Source organism: Lissotriton helveticus, chromosome 4_2 (genome assembly GCF_964261635.1).
Source record: "Lissotriton helveticus chromosome 4_2, aLisHel1.1, whole genome shotgun sequence".
NCBI lineage: Eukaryota > Metazoa > Chordata > Amphibia > Caudata > Salamandridae > Lissotriton > Lissotriton helveticus.
The window spans coordinates 89,989,666-90,008,683 of NC_136064.1; the positions used below are offsets into that span (position 1 = coordinate 89,989,666).

Here is a 19,018-nt window from a genome sequence, read left to right on the forward strand (position 1 = left end):
AATTTCTCCACAAAATTCTTCCAAGTACACAGATGTGTCTGAATTTCTGCCCACAATAAAGACCACATAGATCATGTTGACTCCCTGGCTTATATGTGTAGTTTGTTGTCATCTCTTTACATCACTTATGTTTCAGATGCTCCACAAAGAAAGAAACAGGAAAAAAATGGAAAACAAATCTAGGTAAATCTTGATCCATGTGACGATTACTCGGCTCACCCCGCTCTCAGATGAGCATTGGAACGCGGATGAGATGCAACACAACCGGGTTCATGACACCCAGGCAGATAGGTGGCCAGGCTTCGAAATGAGGATATTACCAACTACTTTGTTTCACAAGTCAGATACTAGCCCCCTGAAAGTATGACACTCTGAAAGGCTGCTACACCGCCCCTACCCGGTACACACCTGTGAAGCCCACGGCAGGCGGCGCCCAGAGCCCTGCTCAGGTGTCGTAAGCTTGAGTGACCGCTGCACAGGGCGGCCAGATCCTGCTGCAAGCAGTTCTTTACATAGTCGACCATCAGTTCCAGACATTCATTGCCAGGGCTGTAACAGATGAGAAGAAAGGGGGAACATATGTGAGACTGAGAGGAAGCGAGGCCAGAGCAACCGAGAACGGGACAAGGAAGAGGGGTAACAAGAACATGTGCACCATGACCATGGGTCATCCTTAGGGTAGGGGCACTGGTGCCCAATGCCACCTGTTGGGGTCAGCGCTGAGTTACCTGCTGTGGATGTGATCTTCCAGCTGCAGTTGCATCCTCTGGATGATGTGAGCCGCCTTCAGATGTCCCGGTGAGCTCCAGGGGCTGGTCTGGTTGCCCGCGGCCATGAGAGTTGTCGGACTCAGGCACTGCATGCCAGCCCTCCCATCCTCACCATCTAGAACAACACAGAGGGAAATCATGGAAAAGGAAATGATGTCAGCACACCCCTCCGATGTTCTTCCAGTCCAAATAGGTTCTTGTGTGTGGGTTCCACCTTGACAGACACATAGAAAGGACCGTGTATTACACCCAGTCTCTCCTGTCACCTGGGTGGATCAGTCTTCCTTGTCAACTCCCAACATCCCAACGCTTATCCCGAGTCGTTGGTTGCAGGTGGCAGCACAAGCACTTATTTTTCAGCACTTTGACCCAGAGATTAGTGACCGGTGGTGACTTGGCCAACTGGCTGAGCCAAGAGGGACTAATCCTGAAACATAAGGAACTTACAGGAAAAAGAAAACCACCAACTCTAGAAGTTGAGCTCAGCCTAGAGAGCCCCAATCCTATCTCTCCCTTCCATACTACTGAGCAGCAAAGTGTGCACATGGCTGGGTACAATGTACATACAGTAGTGACATGCAAACCCCAGTTGAAAACAATCTTCACCAGATTGAGAAGTGACTTCCTCTGGCATTCATCCCAGAGTCTTATAAATACATCTCATGGCACACTAGATACAACAGGCAGGACACAGAGACTCATCTGCCGACCCCCCCCTGTACCTCTCCGCAGTGGGTAAGAATAATGCTGACTTGGTAGGGAGGGGCAGAAATATGGCACCACAAATTGAGTACCTAATTAGCAAGAGTGGAGACTATCACAGTCATGACAGGCCCTGCACACAGGAAGAAGGAACATAAAACATCTACCGGTTCAGAGGGCATGCTTTGCTTGCAGAGAAGGCTTGACACAGAAAAGGCGTGCAGAGAGAAGTAACTCCACAAGCAGACCAAGCCACCTCCATCAAGGTTCAGATCTCTGGAATGCTGCTCTTGAAGTGTTGCCTTCTTTTTCATGTTTGCTGGATTGTCTTCGAGTGGAGTCCTGGCCTGATCCATGGTATCTTTCATGTTTGCTTGCTGCTTCCAACCTTCTCCTACCTTTGCTCTCTACTCAAACAAAGCCTGCCAGTCCTCCTCGCGCCCTATCACAATCTCATCCTTTCTCTCTGCAGCTCCAAAACACTGCAGTGTCCTACTCCTTTCTTCCTGGTGTGTCCCTACTTTGCATTTGTTATTTACCTTCTCCAAAATATCGTCTGTCTTCCACAGCAAGTTTTTTATTTTATTGATGCTGGATCCTTACATTTCTTTGCTATATTTTGTACTGTATTATTGCATATTGGGCTTTGTAAATTGATTACAATGAAAAACGTCCCTGATAAAGTACTTGAAACAGCTCTTCGTGCAGGTGGCAGATTATTCCCTCTTTAGCACGTTCTGTCCTCTGCTCATACCAGCATCCATAGAAGGACATATCTATGCTCTATAGGGCACATTTACAGGAATGGTGGCGCGGGGCACACAGAAAGTTACCTTGCTGTGCTGCCCTGTGCCACAGGGAGAGGGCAAGAATGCACAGTATGTATCCCTCTGCGCAGGCACTGTTTCGGCAGCCGAACACCAATGCCTGTGTTGTAGGCAGGAGTATTTTGTGCAGGAAGTGGAACCTTTCTGCACAAAAACAATCCACCAAGGTGTTTTCCTCTTTCTATGTGTGCTGCAGAATGCAGCACACATAGAAAGAGGAAGAAACAAGGAGACAAATATTTTTCCTCATTACGCCTCCCCTGGGGTCCTACGTTTACAAGTCCTAGTAAATCTAAGAATCGGTTAAAGACCATGGCAGTTGCTATCAGGGGCCATAAGTGGACCTTAGGCTGGGAGGACCGCATCTCGCTATACGCAGACGATATCTTGCTCTACCTGGCCTCCCTGGCGGTGTCCCTCAATGTGGTCCAGGACATATTTCAAGTCTTTGGAAGGTTTGCGGGATACACGATAAACTGGTCTAAATCGGTACTTTACATCCTTTACGGTAAACGGCCCTCGCTCCCCCGTGGCTGCCGATTGGCAGAGGCAGCTGACGGCTTCAGGGACCTGGGGATCTGGGTTTCCAAAGACCTATCTAAATTTCACGAGAATAATCTCTTACAACCTCTTGTACGTCTCAAATCAGATGTCCAACACTGAAAGTCACTCCCGTTGACTCTTCTGGGGCGAGCGGCCCTGTTCAAGATAATGTCCCTTCCTAGACTGCTATATGCATTACAGAACACCCCACTCCAAGTCGCGGCCTCGTATTTCAAGGAGCTCGAGTGTATTGTTCGGGATTTGCTATGGGAGGATAAACCACCCCGCATCGCAACACATAAACTTAGGCTAGGATGGTTTGATGGAGGCATCGGGCTTCCAGATATCAAAAGGTACTATTGGGCTTCGCAACTCAAGGCTAATAATCAATGCACTAATAGACCGCAGGACGACCCAGCCTTTCAAATTGACAGGTGGCTCCTCCCGGGGGGTGGCTTTGAAGGTGCTTTTTACACACGGTCTTTTGAAGCCTGCTTTGACTGGCCGGACCGGTCATGCTGTGCACATGTGGAGGGTGGCTAACAGGAGCCTAGGTTGGGAAGGCAAAATCACACAGACCAAGCCACTCTGGCACTGTGACCAACTGGATAGGTTGATTCGATCAAAGGGCTTCAACAGATGGGCCCTTATAGGTATCTCTACGGTGGGTGATCTTTGGAAGTTGTGTGGGAGAGTCCCCTTTTCTCCATTGCTGCAAGAGTATGAACTAGCCCAGTCTGTATATTTCAGTTACCTCCAAATCAGACATGACTTAAACGCGGTGCTCCCCGAGGGTAGTGTTCTCCCTGAATCCTCCCCACTTGAAGATAGGATCCTGAACGCCGATCTGCCTGAGAAAGCCATCTCCCTCATTTATAAAAAGCTTGTCAACAATATGACGGATGCCCTGACTCGCCTGTGGGACCATGATGTTGCGGGTCTGGACGATGAGGAGTGGCGGGCAGCGGTGGCCTCCCCTCAGGAGGTGGCCATCTCCTCACAGCTCCGCCTGGTGCAATTAAAGCTTCTCTATTGATCCTACTGGTCGGGGCCCTTTCTGGTCTGCCTGGCTGACCAGAAAGGGCCCTGACAAATAGGATCCACTGGGTTGTGCATGGAAATATGGACAGGAGGGAACTTTTATTCACACTCTCTGAGAATGTCTGGGGATCCAGAGGTATTGGGGGAGGGTTGTGAGCCCAATGGAAGAAGCGCTAGGGCAACAGATCCACTGTACTATCTAGTTGGCATTATTGAACATTTGGCAACCTACAGACTTGAACCCTAAGGAGAGTACATGGGTCACCATGGGGTTGATGGTGGCTAAAAGGGATATAGCACGGCTATGGAGGGCTCCGACCCCACCGAAGATTGTAGATTGGGCCACCAACATGGACTGGTGTATGGTGATGGAAAAGTCCATTTATGAAGCATGGGGATGCCCGAATAAGTGGACACAAATTCGGGGGAAGTGGAATGTTTATAGAGGGGAGATCTGTGAACCTCCGAGAGCCAGAGGGGATATCACCGAGGGGTCCTGATTATGTATGGTTCAGCTTGTTTCCCTTATCTGTGATGTATATGCTTCAAGGAACCATTGATTATGTTACCTGTATCGCCAGTTTGAATACTTTGACCTTACCATTGTCATATGCCTACGTTTTCAATAAAATAATCACACAAAAAAAAAAAAAACATGGCAGTTGCGAAGGAACACCCACCACAACGTCCATGAAACACCTCCCCTGGGCAGAGTAAAGCAACTAAGCGATTTGCGCTGTGTTGCATTACTCTATATTTTGAAGCCAGTCAAAGACACGCAAAGTGGCGCTTTGCATCGTGCATGTACCACGTAACGCGGTGCAAGCATGACCCAAGGCCCTCGTAAGTACGTCCATATTTTCGTTGGTGTTGTGGACGTAAACCACAGACAGAAGTCCTCTGGTTCCACTGGCACTGGCCTTGCCACCCGTGTTATCCTAAAGGCAGCAGCCCCCACACAGAGTTAACAGGGTTCTAGGTGCTATGCTTGTGTTTTAGAGCTACAACTCCTTTCTTCTGTTCTAGACCACAACCAGCAAATGGGAGGCTCTCGCGAGCCTTAGGGTGCGCAAGGTGCAAAGCCTTGCATGTCTTGGGGGGTCTACAGGTGTGTGAAGTCACTTCCACTACTGCTGACACATTGGTGAATCGATGCCCATAGTTCATATTTACACATAAACATGTACCCTTAACATGTCAGTAATGTGTGTACAAATAAACATGTACCCTTAACATGCCAGTAATGGGTGTACAAATAAACATGTACCCTTAACATGCCAGTAATGGGTGTACAAATAAACATGTACCCTTAACATGCCAGGAATGGGTGTACAAATAAACATGTACCCTTAAAATGCCAGTAATGTGCGTAACAACTAAACATGTACTTTTAACATGCCAGTAATGTGTGTACAAATAAACATGTACCCATAACATACCAGTAATGTTTTGTGAACATTGTGTATTACGTTGAAGATCCACATTTGCCATTGTGCTTTCACCCTACAATGTATTAAGTGGTGCCCCTGCCACTGGTTCATGGACCAGTAGGCTCCATGCTCACCTGAGTCGTCCTCGGCTGGTTCTGCGACTCTTCCCACAGGGTACAGCAGCGGTATCACAAGCCCCTTGTTGGGCTGCTGGTAAACGGCGACCAGATCGCTGAGTGTGCGGAAGAACTTCACCGGAATCCCCTGGATGGTCTGAGGAGAGACACAGGAGACAGGGCATCAGACACTGGCCTGACACACAGTGCACAGCACAGACTATGTGCCTCACCCTCATGGCATGAAGACAAGATCACAGGAGCGCCTTGAGACCCTCACGGGTGAGTATCATGCTCTATAAACCCCCTGATTGATTGATTGATTGATTGATTGATTGACATATGAAGCAGAGCACAACATGTACTAAAAATACCCTGAATTCAAAACCAGATCAAACACTGACCCAAAACAAATGAGCATGCTACTTACACAGAACTAAAGAAAAGATGTATGGAATGCATGAACTAATCTCTGAAACTGGTAAGTACTGGGCTGCCCAATTCCAGGCCATTGTTTGTTCACCGTGCCATGACACACAGGGACCAGACACATGCACATTAGCCATGGCCCCCAGAAGACAGGTTCAGGCCATGCCCCCCATGAAAGGGAGCAAAAACGACCTCAGACAGGTTTCAGGGCTAATCAGCAAGGGGCAGCTTGAGTCCTGTGTCACAGGAAGCTACGGGACCCAGTGCTGGGCTTACTGATTATCCTGGGAAGAACAAAAAGGTGATGGATGGAATGTTTGAGTGAATCTCAGCCACTCTGGGCTGAGTTCTAGTCTATGTTTATTTGTGCACTGTGACACTAAGAACAAGGACCAACCAAAGGGATAATGGCCTACGAGAAACAGTCTTTACAACGAGGTTTTTACTTCGTTGTGCCTTTACCACGCATTTTTTAGCTCACATATTTGTACCCCGTGCATGCCTTTAGAACGCATTTAAGGTAAGTTGGTGGGTGTGACAGGTCGCCCCCCACAAATACATTGTTTTTATATACAAAAACAATGCGTGGTAATGGCATGCATTGTAAAAGCATGTTTGTGGTAAAAACATGCACGGTAAGACATGCGTGGCAAAGGCATACAATGTCTTTACCTGCATTGTACGTCGTACAACCATAGCCTAGCAGTGTGGACTGGACTATTTCTGTTAGTGCATAATCAAGGTCAACTCGCATTCAGTTGACCCCTTTTCAAATGGCACAGAAGAGCTAAACATCTATCGGTACTGGTTTTAAAGTGTTAACACATGGAAACACAGCCATGCCTACGTGCTATTTGTATGTGCTAGCACTTTAATGCCAGACCTATTGGCTTTTGCCAATATCAAGTTCCCAAGAGCAAGCAGCACACGCCTGCAGTACCATAGCCTGTTACAAAGGGCACAGGGGCATATTACCAAGCAATAGCGATAATTATCGCTATTGCTTGGTTAGAGACAAAAATTTACCGCTGAGCTGCGGCGATTTTTATCGCAGATAAACCTTGGTATTACCAAGGTTTATCACAAATGCGATAAAAATCGGCCGCAATGCATGAATATCGCTGAGAAATCAGCGATATTCATGCATTATCGAGCCAATGCTCTTAGCCATGTTATCCACCTCCCATTGGATAACATGGCTAAGAACTGCTCAGGGCAGGTGTTAGCTTTTGGAGAATTTTGCGCTTAGCGCGAATATCTCCAAAAGTTGGTAATAGGAGATAGCGATGTTAGCGACTGTTTCCAGTCGCTAACATCTTGGCACGCCCACTTTGCATGTCATTAGTGATAAATATCACTGACATGCAAAGCGGGGCCCAAGATGGCCGCTATCTCCTAATAGCTGTCGCTAACTGGTGTTAGCGACATATAGGTAATAGGGAGATAATGTTATCTCCGCTTTCTTGGCTTTTAAAGCCAAAAAGGCAGAGATAAACCCCCTTGATAATATGCCCCTCAGTTCGCAAAGGTAAACTTACACATGTGTGTCAGTTTACAATTGTTTCCTATTCACAAAGGCATTTTACGAGTAGTATCTTTACGACTGTGGAGTCTCTGCACATAAAAGGACAGGACAATCGAGCAGGGAAGGGGATCGTTGAACTATTTATTTCTCGGAGAGCACAAGAAGTTTTTATACATTAAAAGTTTTGTTAATATCCCAATCAGTGCAACTTGTCAACTTTGCAGGCTTTCCCCTTTTAAGTTTGCCCTTATTACTGCAAAGATTTCTACGTGTTGCGCAGATAGTTTCACTGTGATGAAGTTCAGTCAAGTATGAAGATGTATTGGGTTTTTCTGCAAATTTACCTTTTTGCTGAGTTTTTTATGCACAGTGACAAATGTGTGTTTTACTGTTTGAGATGTATGTTGTGGCAAAACTCATGATAGTCAAGCAAATGTGGTGGGAAGAGTAACACTTTACAACTTTGGGAATTTACTGAGAATTTGACAAAAGGTACAAGAAAAGGATAGCTTCCCAACACTGCACACGCCTAGTTATTTGCCAGCTCTACTAGTTTAGGAGAGAGAGTACTACGTTTGCGTCAGACCCACGTTTGGGGAACCAGGAGATGATGCTGTTAAGGGGTGAAACTACATCTCTGAGGAGGAAGTGGATTACCAACAAATCTCTGAAACCATGTACTCTTCTGACATATACGCTCAGTAGTTGCCGCTGCCCCGGTAGTGACCGACATCTCATGGCACCCCCCAGATCAGTGTGCTGATGAGGAGGTATGTTAGCAAGGTTCCTGGTCACCAAGCACAGAGCCTTTTATGTAGTGACATTCCTGTCTCATGACGTCATCTGGATCAGGCTACTCGTGGTCCTATTCTCCAGTTTGGCTCCAAAAGCCAGTAATGGGATGTCCTATGATGTTATCATTGGGCCAAAGGTATATTGACGTCATAGACCATAATGTCACCTTTATGCTGATCTGTAGGTTTTAAACTTGAACAATGCTCCTTTTTTTGTTCATACAGTGCTGGCATTAAATATCTACATTATGGTTTTTAGGTTTCGTAACCTGGCGAGGGGCGAAGCCACTCCCAGATCGAAATCTGTTGTTTCTAATAGTGAGGTTAGGACAGCCTCTGTTTCCAATTGGCTAGCTCCATAAATGGAGGCTAGCCATTGGGAGGCAGAGGCTGTCAATCGCGTTTTCTCTCGAAAACGCGATTCGGGGGCGTTTCTGGTGCTTTTTTTAAGCCCCGCCCCTTTGTCCCGGGCCGCGCTGCGATTGGCTGCCGGCCCGGGACACCCCCGTGAGGTCATTCCCGGGCCGCGCTGTGATTGGCTGCCGGCCGGGAAACCCCCGTGACGTCAGCCAATCACAGCGCGGCCCGGGACCTGACTTGTTTAGCAATGTGGCTAAAGGTATTTGCTGCACCAGACCATTAGGGCAGTTTCACTCGCAAGTAAAGGTGTGGATTTTAAATGGGGTGCAGCTGAAAGCACCCCAGCCTGCACCACCTCAGATCCATTTCGTTTTGTCCCTCATATTTATACACAAGACTGTTCAGGCACGATCTGACTACCCTGAGGCTCTTTTCAACTCCGCCTTTTTATGTTTTCTGGTTCCCGCTCATCAGACCATCATCACGGAGCAACTCGACGCCCAAGACTCCCTCGTCCAGTTCCCAGAATCCACGTTGAAGCTCTGGGGGCCAGGAATGCTGGACACTCCAGTGACAAAGTTGCATTGCGCATGCGCATTCTCGGACGGCTGTGACGCGAAAGGAGCGTTCATTCTTCAGTACGTGCTGTCTCTGTCTGAGCTGTCCTTTGACCCGGACCTGGAAGTAGTTGTCATGTTGCGCAGTGACCGTGAGGAGTAAGGAGAAAAGTGAGGCATGTTTCTAACCGGCGTGAACTGTAAGTGATGGCAGAAGGAAACAATTAGGGTCCCCGGAAATGCACCCTCAATGACAGGCTCTCGGTGGGAAGCATCCTTCGTGTCAGGCGGTCTGGAGGGTTATATTCAAAGCGATAGCTCCAGTTAATATTTATCCCAGCTTTTGTGGGGCTCAGGTCCTCTAAGGGGCTTTTGGGAGCTCTGTGATTCCTGTTACATCTACAGAAGTGGTCTGAAACTAAATGTACTGGCTGCCCTCTCGGTGCACCGCCTGCGTCCTGTGTAGCAGCCGTTAGAGGCAGGGTGCACGCCACAGAGGTGCTGAAGGGGGCAACCTGCAAACCTCTAGATACACGACTTTGCCTCTTTTACAGTGGATGTTATCACAGGAGGGTGGGACTCGTTGGTGCGCACTTTATTCTAGTGCCCATACCCCCAAGCAGCATTCTCGTTGTGGTCCTTCATTTTTACGTCTGACATTAGCCATAACCTTTTTTTTTAAATAAACTTATATTTATTATATACTTATATGGACTTCCAGAAAGCCGTGTTCTCTCTTTGGTAGTTTGTTGTCCTATTAACATTTTCTTCTGCCCTCTACAGCATGGGGCAGGTGTTTGCCATTCCACTTCCAGCCATTGGCTAACGTCTCTGTGAGTGACCGCTTTCTGTTCTATAATAAGGACAACAACCGCACGCAAAGTAGTTACCTTCAGTGGCTGAGACGACAATGGCAATTTTAACTTTTTCAGACCTAAAGCATAAGGGGGCAGATTTATGAAGGCCTTGCGCCGCCGGTGCGTCACTTTTTCCCATGTTAAAAATGACGCATCGGCGGCGCAAGGCCTTCATAAATCTGCCCCAAGGAATTTAGAAGCTATCTGAACTTATTTAGTCAATATTTTCTATATGTCTTTGTTCCAGGGCCAACAAAGAAAACAACAAATGCCATATTAGCGTGGCGACCTCTGTTCCTTAACCACGATGCTTGCATGGCGCTCTCTCTTGTACAATCCGACGCAAAATCCGGCACACCAGCTAGTGTACTTAGGTGCCTTATTCTTATTTTTCCAAAGGGATTTAGCATGAATGAGTACTGAAAAAAGCATTTCTTAAGCCAAACGTAAATGGGTCATTTGGAAGCGAATAAAGGAATTACATGGCAAACAAGATTAATAAAAGGCCCAGCCAACAAAAATAACCTTAATGTTAACAGAGTTAATGGTTACCAAAAAGGAAGGTTTCAAATGAAAGAACAAATGGTAAACTAGAGCGGGACATTCCAGAAAGGAGACTGGGGCTGATATAGGGGTAACTGAGAGAGGAAGGTGTTCGAGAAGATACTAAAGTATCAACATGTTGCACATAAAATGGTTGTGTAGGTAAGTCCGGTTCAGATCCTGAAGATGCAGCAGTGGTTTCTGAAGGATGAAGAGAGATTTAAAAAAAAGCAGGCGGGTGTAATAGTCCAGCAATATTCTTACTGTGTACGTATTAACAATCGTAGACCTCTCTCAGGCTTTTTTTTTCTCCTAAAGAATGACTGCTCACATCCTCGTGGCCCCAGCCAGCCATTATGATCTCAAATTTCATGACTGCTGGAACTAATGGTTGCAATAGATGCACAAACCTATTCCTGTTGTTACTTGTGTATGCGGATATGTATTTGCAATATGCTGTTCATAAAAGATTGTGAAATAATCTCTTTTCTTTCTCTTCTATGCACCTCGAATAAAACAGTTGCCAAGGCCAAAGCAAAGTAAGTATGTTTTTAATATGTGTAGACTAAAAATGATGGATTGGTACATACATTTGGGTGACAGAGCAGATTGCATTGCATGTCGTTTGCAGTAATGTTTTTTCATCTTGCAGCAGTAGAACTGTGACCCACTGTGTTTCTGTATAGACTCTTGCGCCCTTTCCAGACAGCTGTGGGCAGTGAAGTCGGGGCTTAATGGGTTCAGGCTGTGACAATAAGAGATTTTTACCAGTATTGGCCTGGGGTTTATCCTTACGACTGAGCCAATACTGTGCACCAGTTTAGCACCTGACCCTCACAGGCGCAAAGTTGATCAGTCCAGGGCTTACGCACCGAGGTAGGAGATGGGGATTAGGAACTCCATAAACTACAATTATCAGTTAATAATTTAATATTCAGCTAACGATTTTTCTTTTAAAAATCTTTGACTTAATTCAAATAATTGTACATAATTCCAAAAACAATAAATATACAGATTAATACTCAAATCTTTCTGTAACTAATGGGGAGTCACCTTATGCCACTCCCTTGTACCTGCGGTACAGTGCACTGTTCAACGTGCTGTGCACCACATGTTTCACAAGAGCCCGAGGAGTGCGGATCCTACCCTAGCTCTGCTAACTAGTGCGCATGCAGTGTATTTGGCGATGGTGTGAGGTGTGCAGGGGTAGCCCTAGCATTAATTCAGGCTGCAATGGAGTTATTGTACTTGTGGCTTTCAGATCTTGCGCTTTTGGTTTTCCCTTGGGCCCAAACAAGCTAGGTACCTATGCTTTGTGGGCTTGATGAGTACTTAGTTGTGGATGCAATCTTCTTAGTCAATGTGGCTTTCTTCCGGTACTCCTAATTCTTTTTGTGAGGACTTTGGACAGCAATCTGCCTTCCTTAGCACTGCATGGCTTCTTAGTGCTTAGTTCTGCAACAAAACTCTGTAGGACAGACATTTCTTAGTGTCCTCCATCTACACAGATCTGCTCACATTGTGGGGTAACTTCGATATTTCTGTATCTCAACCTCACAGAACAGATCATTTGTTGATGCGATAGTGGGCGTCTTTGGGTTGTCGTGCCTTCGTTCCTTCACAGCCCTGTCTTTGTGAGCGATGTCTTCCTCATTTTGGATCACTTCCAGTTCTGCTCAGGAGCAGTCAGTCGGTTGTCTCCCTCAAAGCGTGAGGTGGGTATCCCTTCTTGGCAATCTTGTCGAAGTTTCCCAAGCTTTAGTCCCAAACTTGCAAGGGTATTTAGTGGTGGAATTCCTGGAGCAGAAGAGCGTTTCTTAGTCACCACCGGTGTGGAGGTCTCGATGTCTGGTGAAGAAATCTTGGCACACCGTCTATAAGTTTCGACCACATTTTTATACAGAGGCTGCAGATACTGATTATGTATTCCAACAGTTACTTCTGAGACAAATTCGGAGCAGTTGTCTCTTTTGCTTATTCTGCAAAGATTGGTCCAGCCAAGGTCTTTATCACTTTGAAGTGTGAGCAGTACAGTGGGGTGGATCTTAGAATCTCCTGTCAGGAAAGAGAGAAAACAAATGTATAAAAGAAAGGGAGGTTGCCCCACTTAATTACTTCTTAACATGTGGGGAATAACAATTCAAGTGAATAATGAGACAGGTAAGGCCAGAGGACACTCCCTTAGCTTCAAAGAGGTCTTCTGTCCCCTCTTTCCAACACCCACAAGCCTGGCCCTCTACAAAAGATCGCTTTAATGTCGTGGAGGAGCCCTGCAATTCACTTCACCTGTGTTGTTGGTAGAGGCCAGTAGCCAACTCTCCCTGGCTCCTGCCCCCATGATCAGCTCTCTCTAACCATGGGAGCTGACGATAGTTATGCCTGGTGTGCCCCTCCAGACCTCAGATCGTCATCTAGTGCTTCAGTCCTGGTAAAAAAAAACTACCATCAGCTCACATGCATGATCATCCTGCTGAGTCGTAGGTCAAAAAGCTACAACTTGATGTTATCTGAAAAGGTGGGCAAAGAGTTGGCCGAAATATACTGTTACTGTTATATGGCTGGGAGCTACAGATTTAAATATGAGGTGAGAGTTCATGCATGGGATGTACTGGAGTAAAGTGAAAGGCAAAGTAGAGACAAGACTGTCAGAGAATATGTGACTGGCAAAAGTGGGAACTGTCTATGGTGATGAAGAGAAAAGATAATAACAAGCATTTACAATGCAACGGTTTCGCCTTTGGAAAAGTTTGAGCTATTGGCATTGTAAATGACAACATTTTTATTTATGTGTTGGTTTTGAAAACAGATAAATAAATGGCATTGTCATTTACATTGCCAATAGCTCTAACTTTTCCAAAGGCGAAACCGTTGCATTGTAAATGCTTGTTTTATTTTCTCCTACCTTAAAAAAAAAGACTTTCTCTTAGGTGAATGAAACTTTCTTAACACTCGGGTGTTGATTTAAAATCAAGTATAGGGCAGTATACAGTCCATTTTTTGTCGCCTCTGCTTCAAACTGTGTGTGTAAATATAGTGAGTTTATGTGGTACCATGCATTAAAAATAATCACCAGAAAACAGGGAGCGGCGGGCTTAGAAGCCCTCAGAATCATATACGTCAGCCCTACATTTACCAAACACTAGTATTAGTTGCTGGACAATTATGAAATTGTAAGGTACTGGAAGGCGCAAATGGACATCACCAAATTGGTGATGTTAAATAAAACTTCAAAAGAAAGTTTTGTATATGGCCTTATTCTACAGGGATGTCAGCTTTTGCACTTGTGACTGATTTCCTGGAAAATATCTTTGAAGAGGCGGAAGCTCCCTGAGCACAAACACTGGCTTCCCCAAAATCAGCTGAACGGTGTTTCCGACTATTAAAATTTTTCAATTTATTAAGGCTTTGCGTCTGATGATTCTGGCATTTCGACTCTGAGAGTGCACCAAGGCCTGCTAACCAGACCTCAGTGCCAGTGCCCTGACCCTAAAGTGTATGGCTGTACCCAACAGGAAAGGGCTAACTTACCTGTAAGTCCTTAGTAAATGGTACCCTGGCTACCAGGGCATGTAAGTTTGAGGGTTGCCCCGGGCTGGCAGCACTGGTTGTGCCACCCTGAAGGTTTCCCAAGTTAAACGAGTCTCCCAGTTCACCACTGCACACTGGGAGAGCGGTCGTGCACTGCAAATTTGACTTTGCCATTAAAAGGAATGGCAAAGCCACCACTTCCCCAGTACAAGTGTGTAAGTCACCCCTCTGGCAGGCCTACTGAGTCCTAAAGGCAGTGTGCAACATATGATACAGGCAGGACATGTACTTCACAAGTCCTGACAGTAAAACACACAAACCTACTGTGTTTTACTGTGGAAAGACTTAGGGCCAGATGTAGGAGCCCTAATACCGGTCGGAAACGTCCGATTTCGGCCGTTACCGACCGGTATTAGGGTTTTGAGATGTAGGGGGCTTAAAATTAGAGAATCGGTATATTTACCGATTCGGTAAAATTACCGATTCGGTAAATTACCGAATCAGTAAATATACCGATTCTGTAATTACAAATGTAGGTGGCACACTTTACAGTGCCACAGGCCCTTAAGAGTCGGTATTTTACCACACAATCCTATTGTGTGGTAAAATACCGAATTCAGGTGTGCATGCACATCTGTGCATGCACACCTGTGCAATGTGACACACAGACATGCCCGTAGGGCATGTATGTGTGCCACATGTCACACAAGCCTGTACTTGGGGTGCTAGAGGGTGTCAAAGTGACACGCCCTGCACCCTTGCAGGATTCGGTATTTACCGATTCTGTAAATACAGAATCGGTATTTCCCATTGATTCCTATGGGCTCCAAAGCCCATAGGAATCAATGGGAAATACCGATTCTGTATTTACAGAATCGGTAAATACCGAATTTTACAGATTCGGTAATTCAGAATTTAAAATTACCTACATCTGCTCCCTTCCCATTTACAGACTCTTAAATACCGAATCGGTAAAATTCGGTATTTATGAGTCTGTAAATGGGAATTACCTACATCTAGCCCTTAGTCGCTCGATTGCGAGTACAGGGTTACATGCTGGCCCCTCAGATGTGCTAATTCCTGAATGGTGTGACCAGAGTGGGCACTCCAAGGTATCAAACAACTCGTTACTTTAAGCCTGACTTGTATCTCAAGTCGAAATTAATGTAACTTGTTGCAGTGTGAAGCTTTAGCAAAGCTGCCTCTTTGTTGCCTTTAGAACTCCTGTGTCTACCCAGGCACACAGGGGGCTTGTTCCACGAAACAGCTTTCTGCCCTCCTGGAGAGACGTGCCAACGACTCTCAGGAAGGAGAAACATTAGGCATTGCAGGCCAGAGAGGTGTCACCTCCCCCCTGCAGGAAGCCATTTAGGTGTTAGCCCCAAAAGCAAGGCTTCACAGGTGAAGCCGCCTTTATAGTGCAGATGTGTAACATCAGGTGGAGGGCTGCCCCATTGTTGAGGTCGACAGGCTGATACCGGGAGCAGAAGGGGAAAAACAGTTGCCAAACAAGTTTCCCCAAGGTAGCTACAATCCTGGGGTGGGCTAGTAAGGTCTGGACACAGAGAGAGGGGTTTTGCCAACTTGGGAGTGGGCAGAATGGTGCATCCTGGTAAAGCGAGATGCCACACTTCCTAGGGAGTGGTCACCAGGTGGGAGGGAACCTGGTAGCTCACTGACTACCAACTGCACCCTGCCCTGAGGGCACTTTCCAAGCATAAGAGGGGCAGCCCTGGCACTCAGATCTTGACTGACTTGGAAGAAGGACCAAGAGAGGACTGCCCCACTGCACCAAGGGAATGCTAAAGAGAGGCTGCACATCTGAAGACGGCACCTGTTGGTCAGCGAAGAGATGGACTGTGCCTGCCATGCCCTGCTCAAAGAAGGAGTTGTCTCAGGAGCCCAGTCAAGCCAGGAGACTCCAAGGGCCAGCCTACTGGTCTCCTGTTCACAGCACAGGGACACAACAGCTGAAGAAGTCTGCCGGGGAAAGTTGGAAACCCAAAGTCTTCAAGCCGCTACAACCGCCGTCATGGAGCTCCAGGGACCAAGAGCTGCAGCACAGAGGTGCACCCGAGACAGCTGAACCCGGGAGTGATGCTGGTGAGTTGTTGGGAAACTCAGAAGTTGAGTTATCAACTCAGGAAGGATTGGCCTGTGACGGTGACAATGGGTGACTGATAGACCAGTGGTGACTGGACTTCGGCCAGACTGGAGAGGAGTTTGTGGGATGTCAATCCTGCAAACAGGACCCCCTTGCCATCTTTGTGGATTGAGGAATCCCTCCATCAACTGTATCACATCCACAGCATGCTTAGAGCATCTGTAGTATCCTTCATCACTTGCATCAGGACCACTCGATAGAAATCGATTGCAACATGGATACAGTGCCTGAAACTGCTGAAGGACCATTTCACCTGTGAAGATAACTGTTCCTGAGAACCTGGCTCGTCCCCCCGACTAGATCCCTGTCAGAGTTGGTCGCCTCAAGTATGTCTGACTGAGCACATTGACACGGACCTAAGTTTCCCTTAAAAAAGTTTCTAAGGGGCCGATTCCGATGCCGTTGCAAACAGCTCCGACCATCGGTCGGAGCCATTCCGGCCGCATCAGAGTTGGCTGTTTGGATTCCTTCCAACTAACCCATTTTGGTGGGGTCGGTCAGAAAGGAATCCAAACCGGATTTCCGAATGGCTTGCGACATGCGCGGAGAGCCCGGCTACCATTCGGAAATCCTCCATCAATCCCTTGGGCGGCTTTTTCCAGCCGAGGGATTACGATGGAATATTCCCACAGCCTTTCTGTGCCGGCCTTTCTGATATAGAAAGGCTGTGGGAATCGGACTTTGGAGGCCCCCAGCAGGGCCCCCATGGGTGCGAGGCCTCTGAATAGAGGCCTAGGGGGCACCAATGATGCCCCCCAGTTGATCCCTGCGCCCCGTGGCAGGATCCTTAAGGTGCCTGCCCCGGGATGCAGGGATGAACTGCACCTCTTCACTTTGCACTGAGAGCATGCATTCCAGTTGAGATGCATGCTCCCAGTGTAAAGATTAGGAATGAGACCGAACAGTGTTCATCGCATCCTAATTCCTGGGTTGGGACCGCTGGCAGGAGGTCGGTCGGTCCCACAACCGAATCGATGTCGGACGGACTTCAGTTTTTCTGACATCAGAATCGCCTCCTAAGTGTCTAATATGTTGACTCTGACAAGGCTTCCTAGTGGTTGAATGAAATTGCCTTGATTTATTACTGCTTGTAAAAATCTATATATCCGGAACGCACTGGTGGATCTTTTTCATTCTAATGTCTAAATTCGTACAAAAATACAGTCTATTTTCATAAATTGGTGTTGGATTTCTTGAGTGTTGTGTCGATTTCTTCTTCAAATAGTTTACTGCCCTTTAAATGCTTTACGCTTGTGCCTCTTTGTACGGTTTACTGCACAGTGCCGCAGCCACCCAAGACCGAGAAGAGGGTTTGAAAGACAAAACCCAAGGGTTCTAAAGGGGTTGGTAATTGTATTACACAGTGAGGTTACACTACCACACGATACAATACACCCCATGTCCTCACAGACATCACACACCATTTAATGTTTACTTCTACTCACACACACATGCTTACACATTCACATACACTCATTCATACACACACTCTCTCTTACATGAGCACACTCTCACCAGTTCCTGGCACTGATTTTGCCACCTCCGAGGCCCTGCTCACAAAGGCAGTATCAGGCATCCCAAGGGGCAAGGCAGGGGTCGCAGGTGTGATCTCTGTTGACCCCTAAATGAAGTCCATGGTAGTGCGTCATGACTTGTGACCTAACTTCTGAATATTAATGAGGTATGTCGGATTGAGACACTGTCCGAATTCCTTTTTTGGGGAAATCAACCTATATATACATCGGCTGGTTCACAAAAAAAGCTTTTAGTCTCAAAACTCCTTCGCTATGGAATTCCCTGCCTTTCTCAGTACGCAACGAGATAAACTACATGAGCTTTCATAAAGCCTTAAAAACTTGGCTATTTAACATCTAGATACTCCTCCTGACTTAGCCCTAATTATACAACTCCATAAATTCGCACCGGGAAACCCTTTGTGGGTAGCTGTTGCGCGCTAGAAATGCAATAATAATAATAATAATAATAATAATTACTGGTTGCAAATTGTGACCAGTATTTGGCTTTAAAAGCCTCTAGATGGCGCTTTCAGCTCACACTTCTGTGAAGGTAGGCCGAACCATGCAACTGCATTTTACACAGGCATAAGAAGCATGGGAGCATTCATGCAGCAAAGGAACTGCTGAACAAGGGTAGGTCTATAAGTGTTACATGAGGCCACATCCGCACAATCACCCATGCAAAGGCTCTGTAAGTCCCCACTCCTTGCTCCTTGATCAGTGTTCCCTACAAGCTGAGGAGACCCGCACACGACCAGATTTTAAATTTCGCCGCAACATAGCACAGCAATCAAATTTGACGCTCTGCGTTCTGCAAGGGTAAAAACACAGTGCAGAGCTACCAGGAAGAGGATGGGGCATTATGGCCGCAGCTCTGCCGACTGTGGAACTGGAGAACCAGGTTTGAATCTCAGCATCGGCTCAGCATCCTGTGATTCTGGGCAAATCACTTGGGGCCATATGTAGGTAATACGTGTTTTGCGATTCTCTAATTGCGATTTTTAGGGAATCGCAATTAGAGAATCGCAAAACGCAATGTACGTAGGATTAGACAAAATATTTTGCGAATCCCACCTATTCCTTATTTGCGAATCGCAAATTGAGATTCGCAAATAAGGAATACCATCCCATTCATTCTTATGGGCTAGAAAGCCCATAGGAATGAATGGAAATACATTCTCAATTTGCGATTCTCAATTAGAGAATCGCAAATTGAGAATGCAATTGCAAGGTTGCAAGGGTGTCAATAGGAAACTCTTTTGCACCCCTGAAATAAACATGTGTGCAGTGTGGCACACATACATGCGCTAAGGGC

At 46.5% G+C, this 19,018-nt stretch overlaps 1 protein-coding gene across 2 annotated transcripts in view; it reads right to left on the reverse strand.

The window, feature by feature from the left end:
- The window catches only part of LOC144752052 (phosphatidylinositol 3,4,5-trisphosphate 5-phosphatase 2-like), a 598,959-nt gene that overhangs the window by 300,410 nt on the left and 279,531 nt on the right, over window positions 1–19,018 (reverse strand). For both annotated transcript variants that reach the window (XM_078640002.1, XM_078640003.1), the window contains exons 4-6: window positions 5,448–5,586; window positions 729–885; window positions 409–549 (exon numbers count right to left, since the gene is read on the reverse strand). In XM_078640002.1, the coding sequence (XP_078496128.1) occupies window positions 409–549; window positions 729–885; window positions 5,448–5,586 (437 nt within the window). The remainder of the gene's footprint in view (window positions 1–408; window positions 550–728; window positions 886–5,447; window positions 5,587–19,018) is intronic.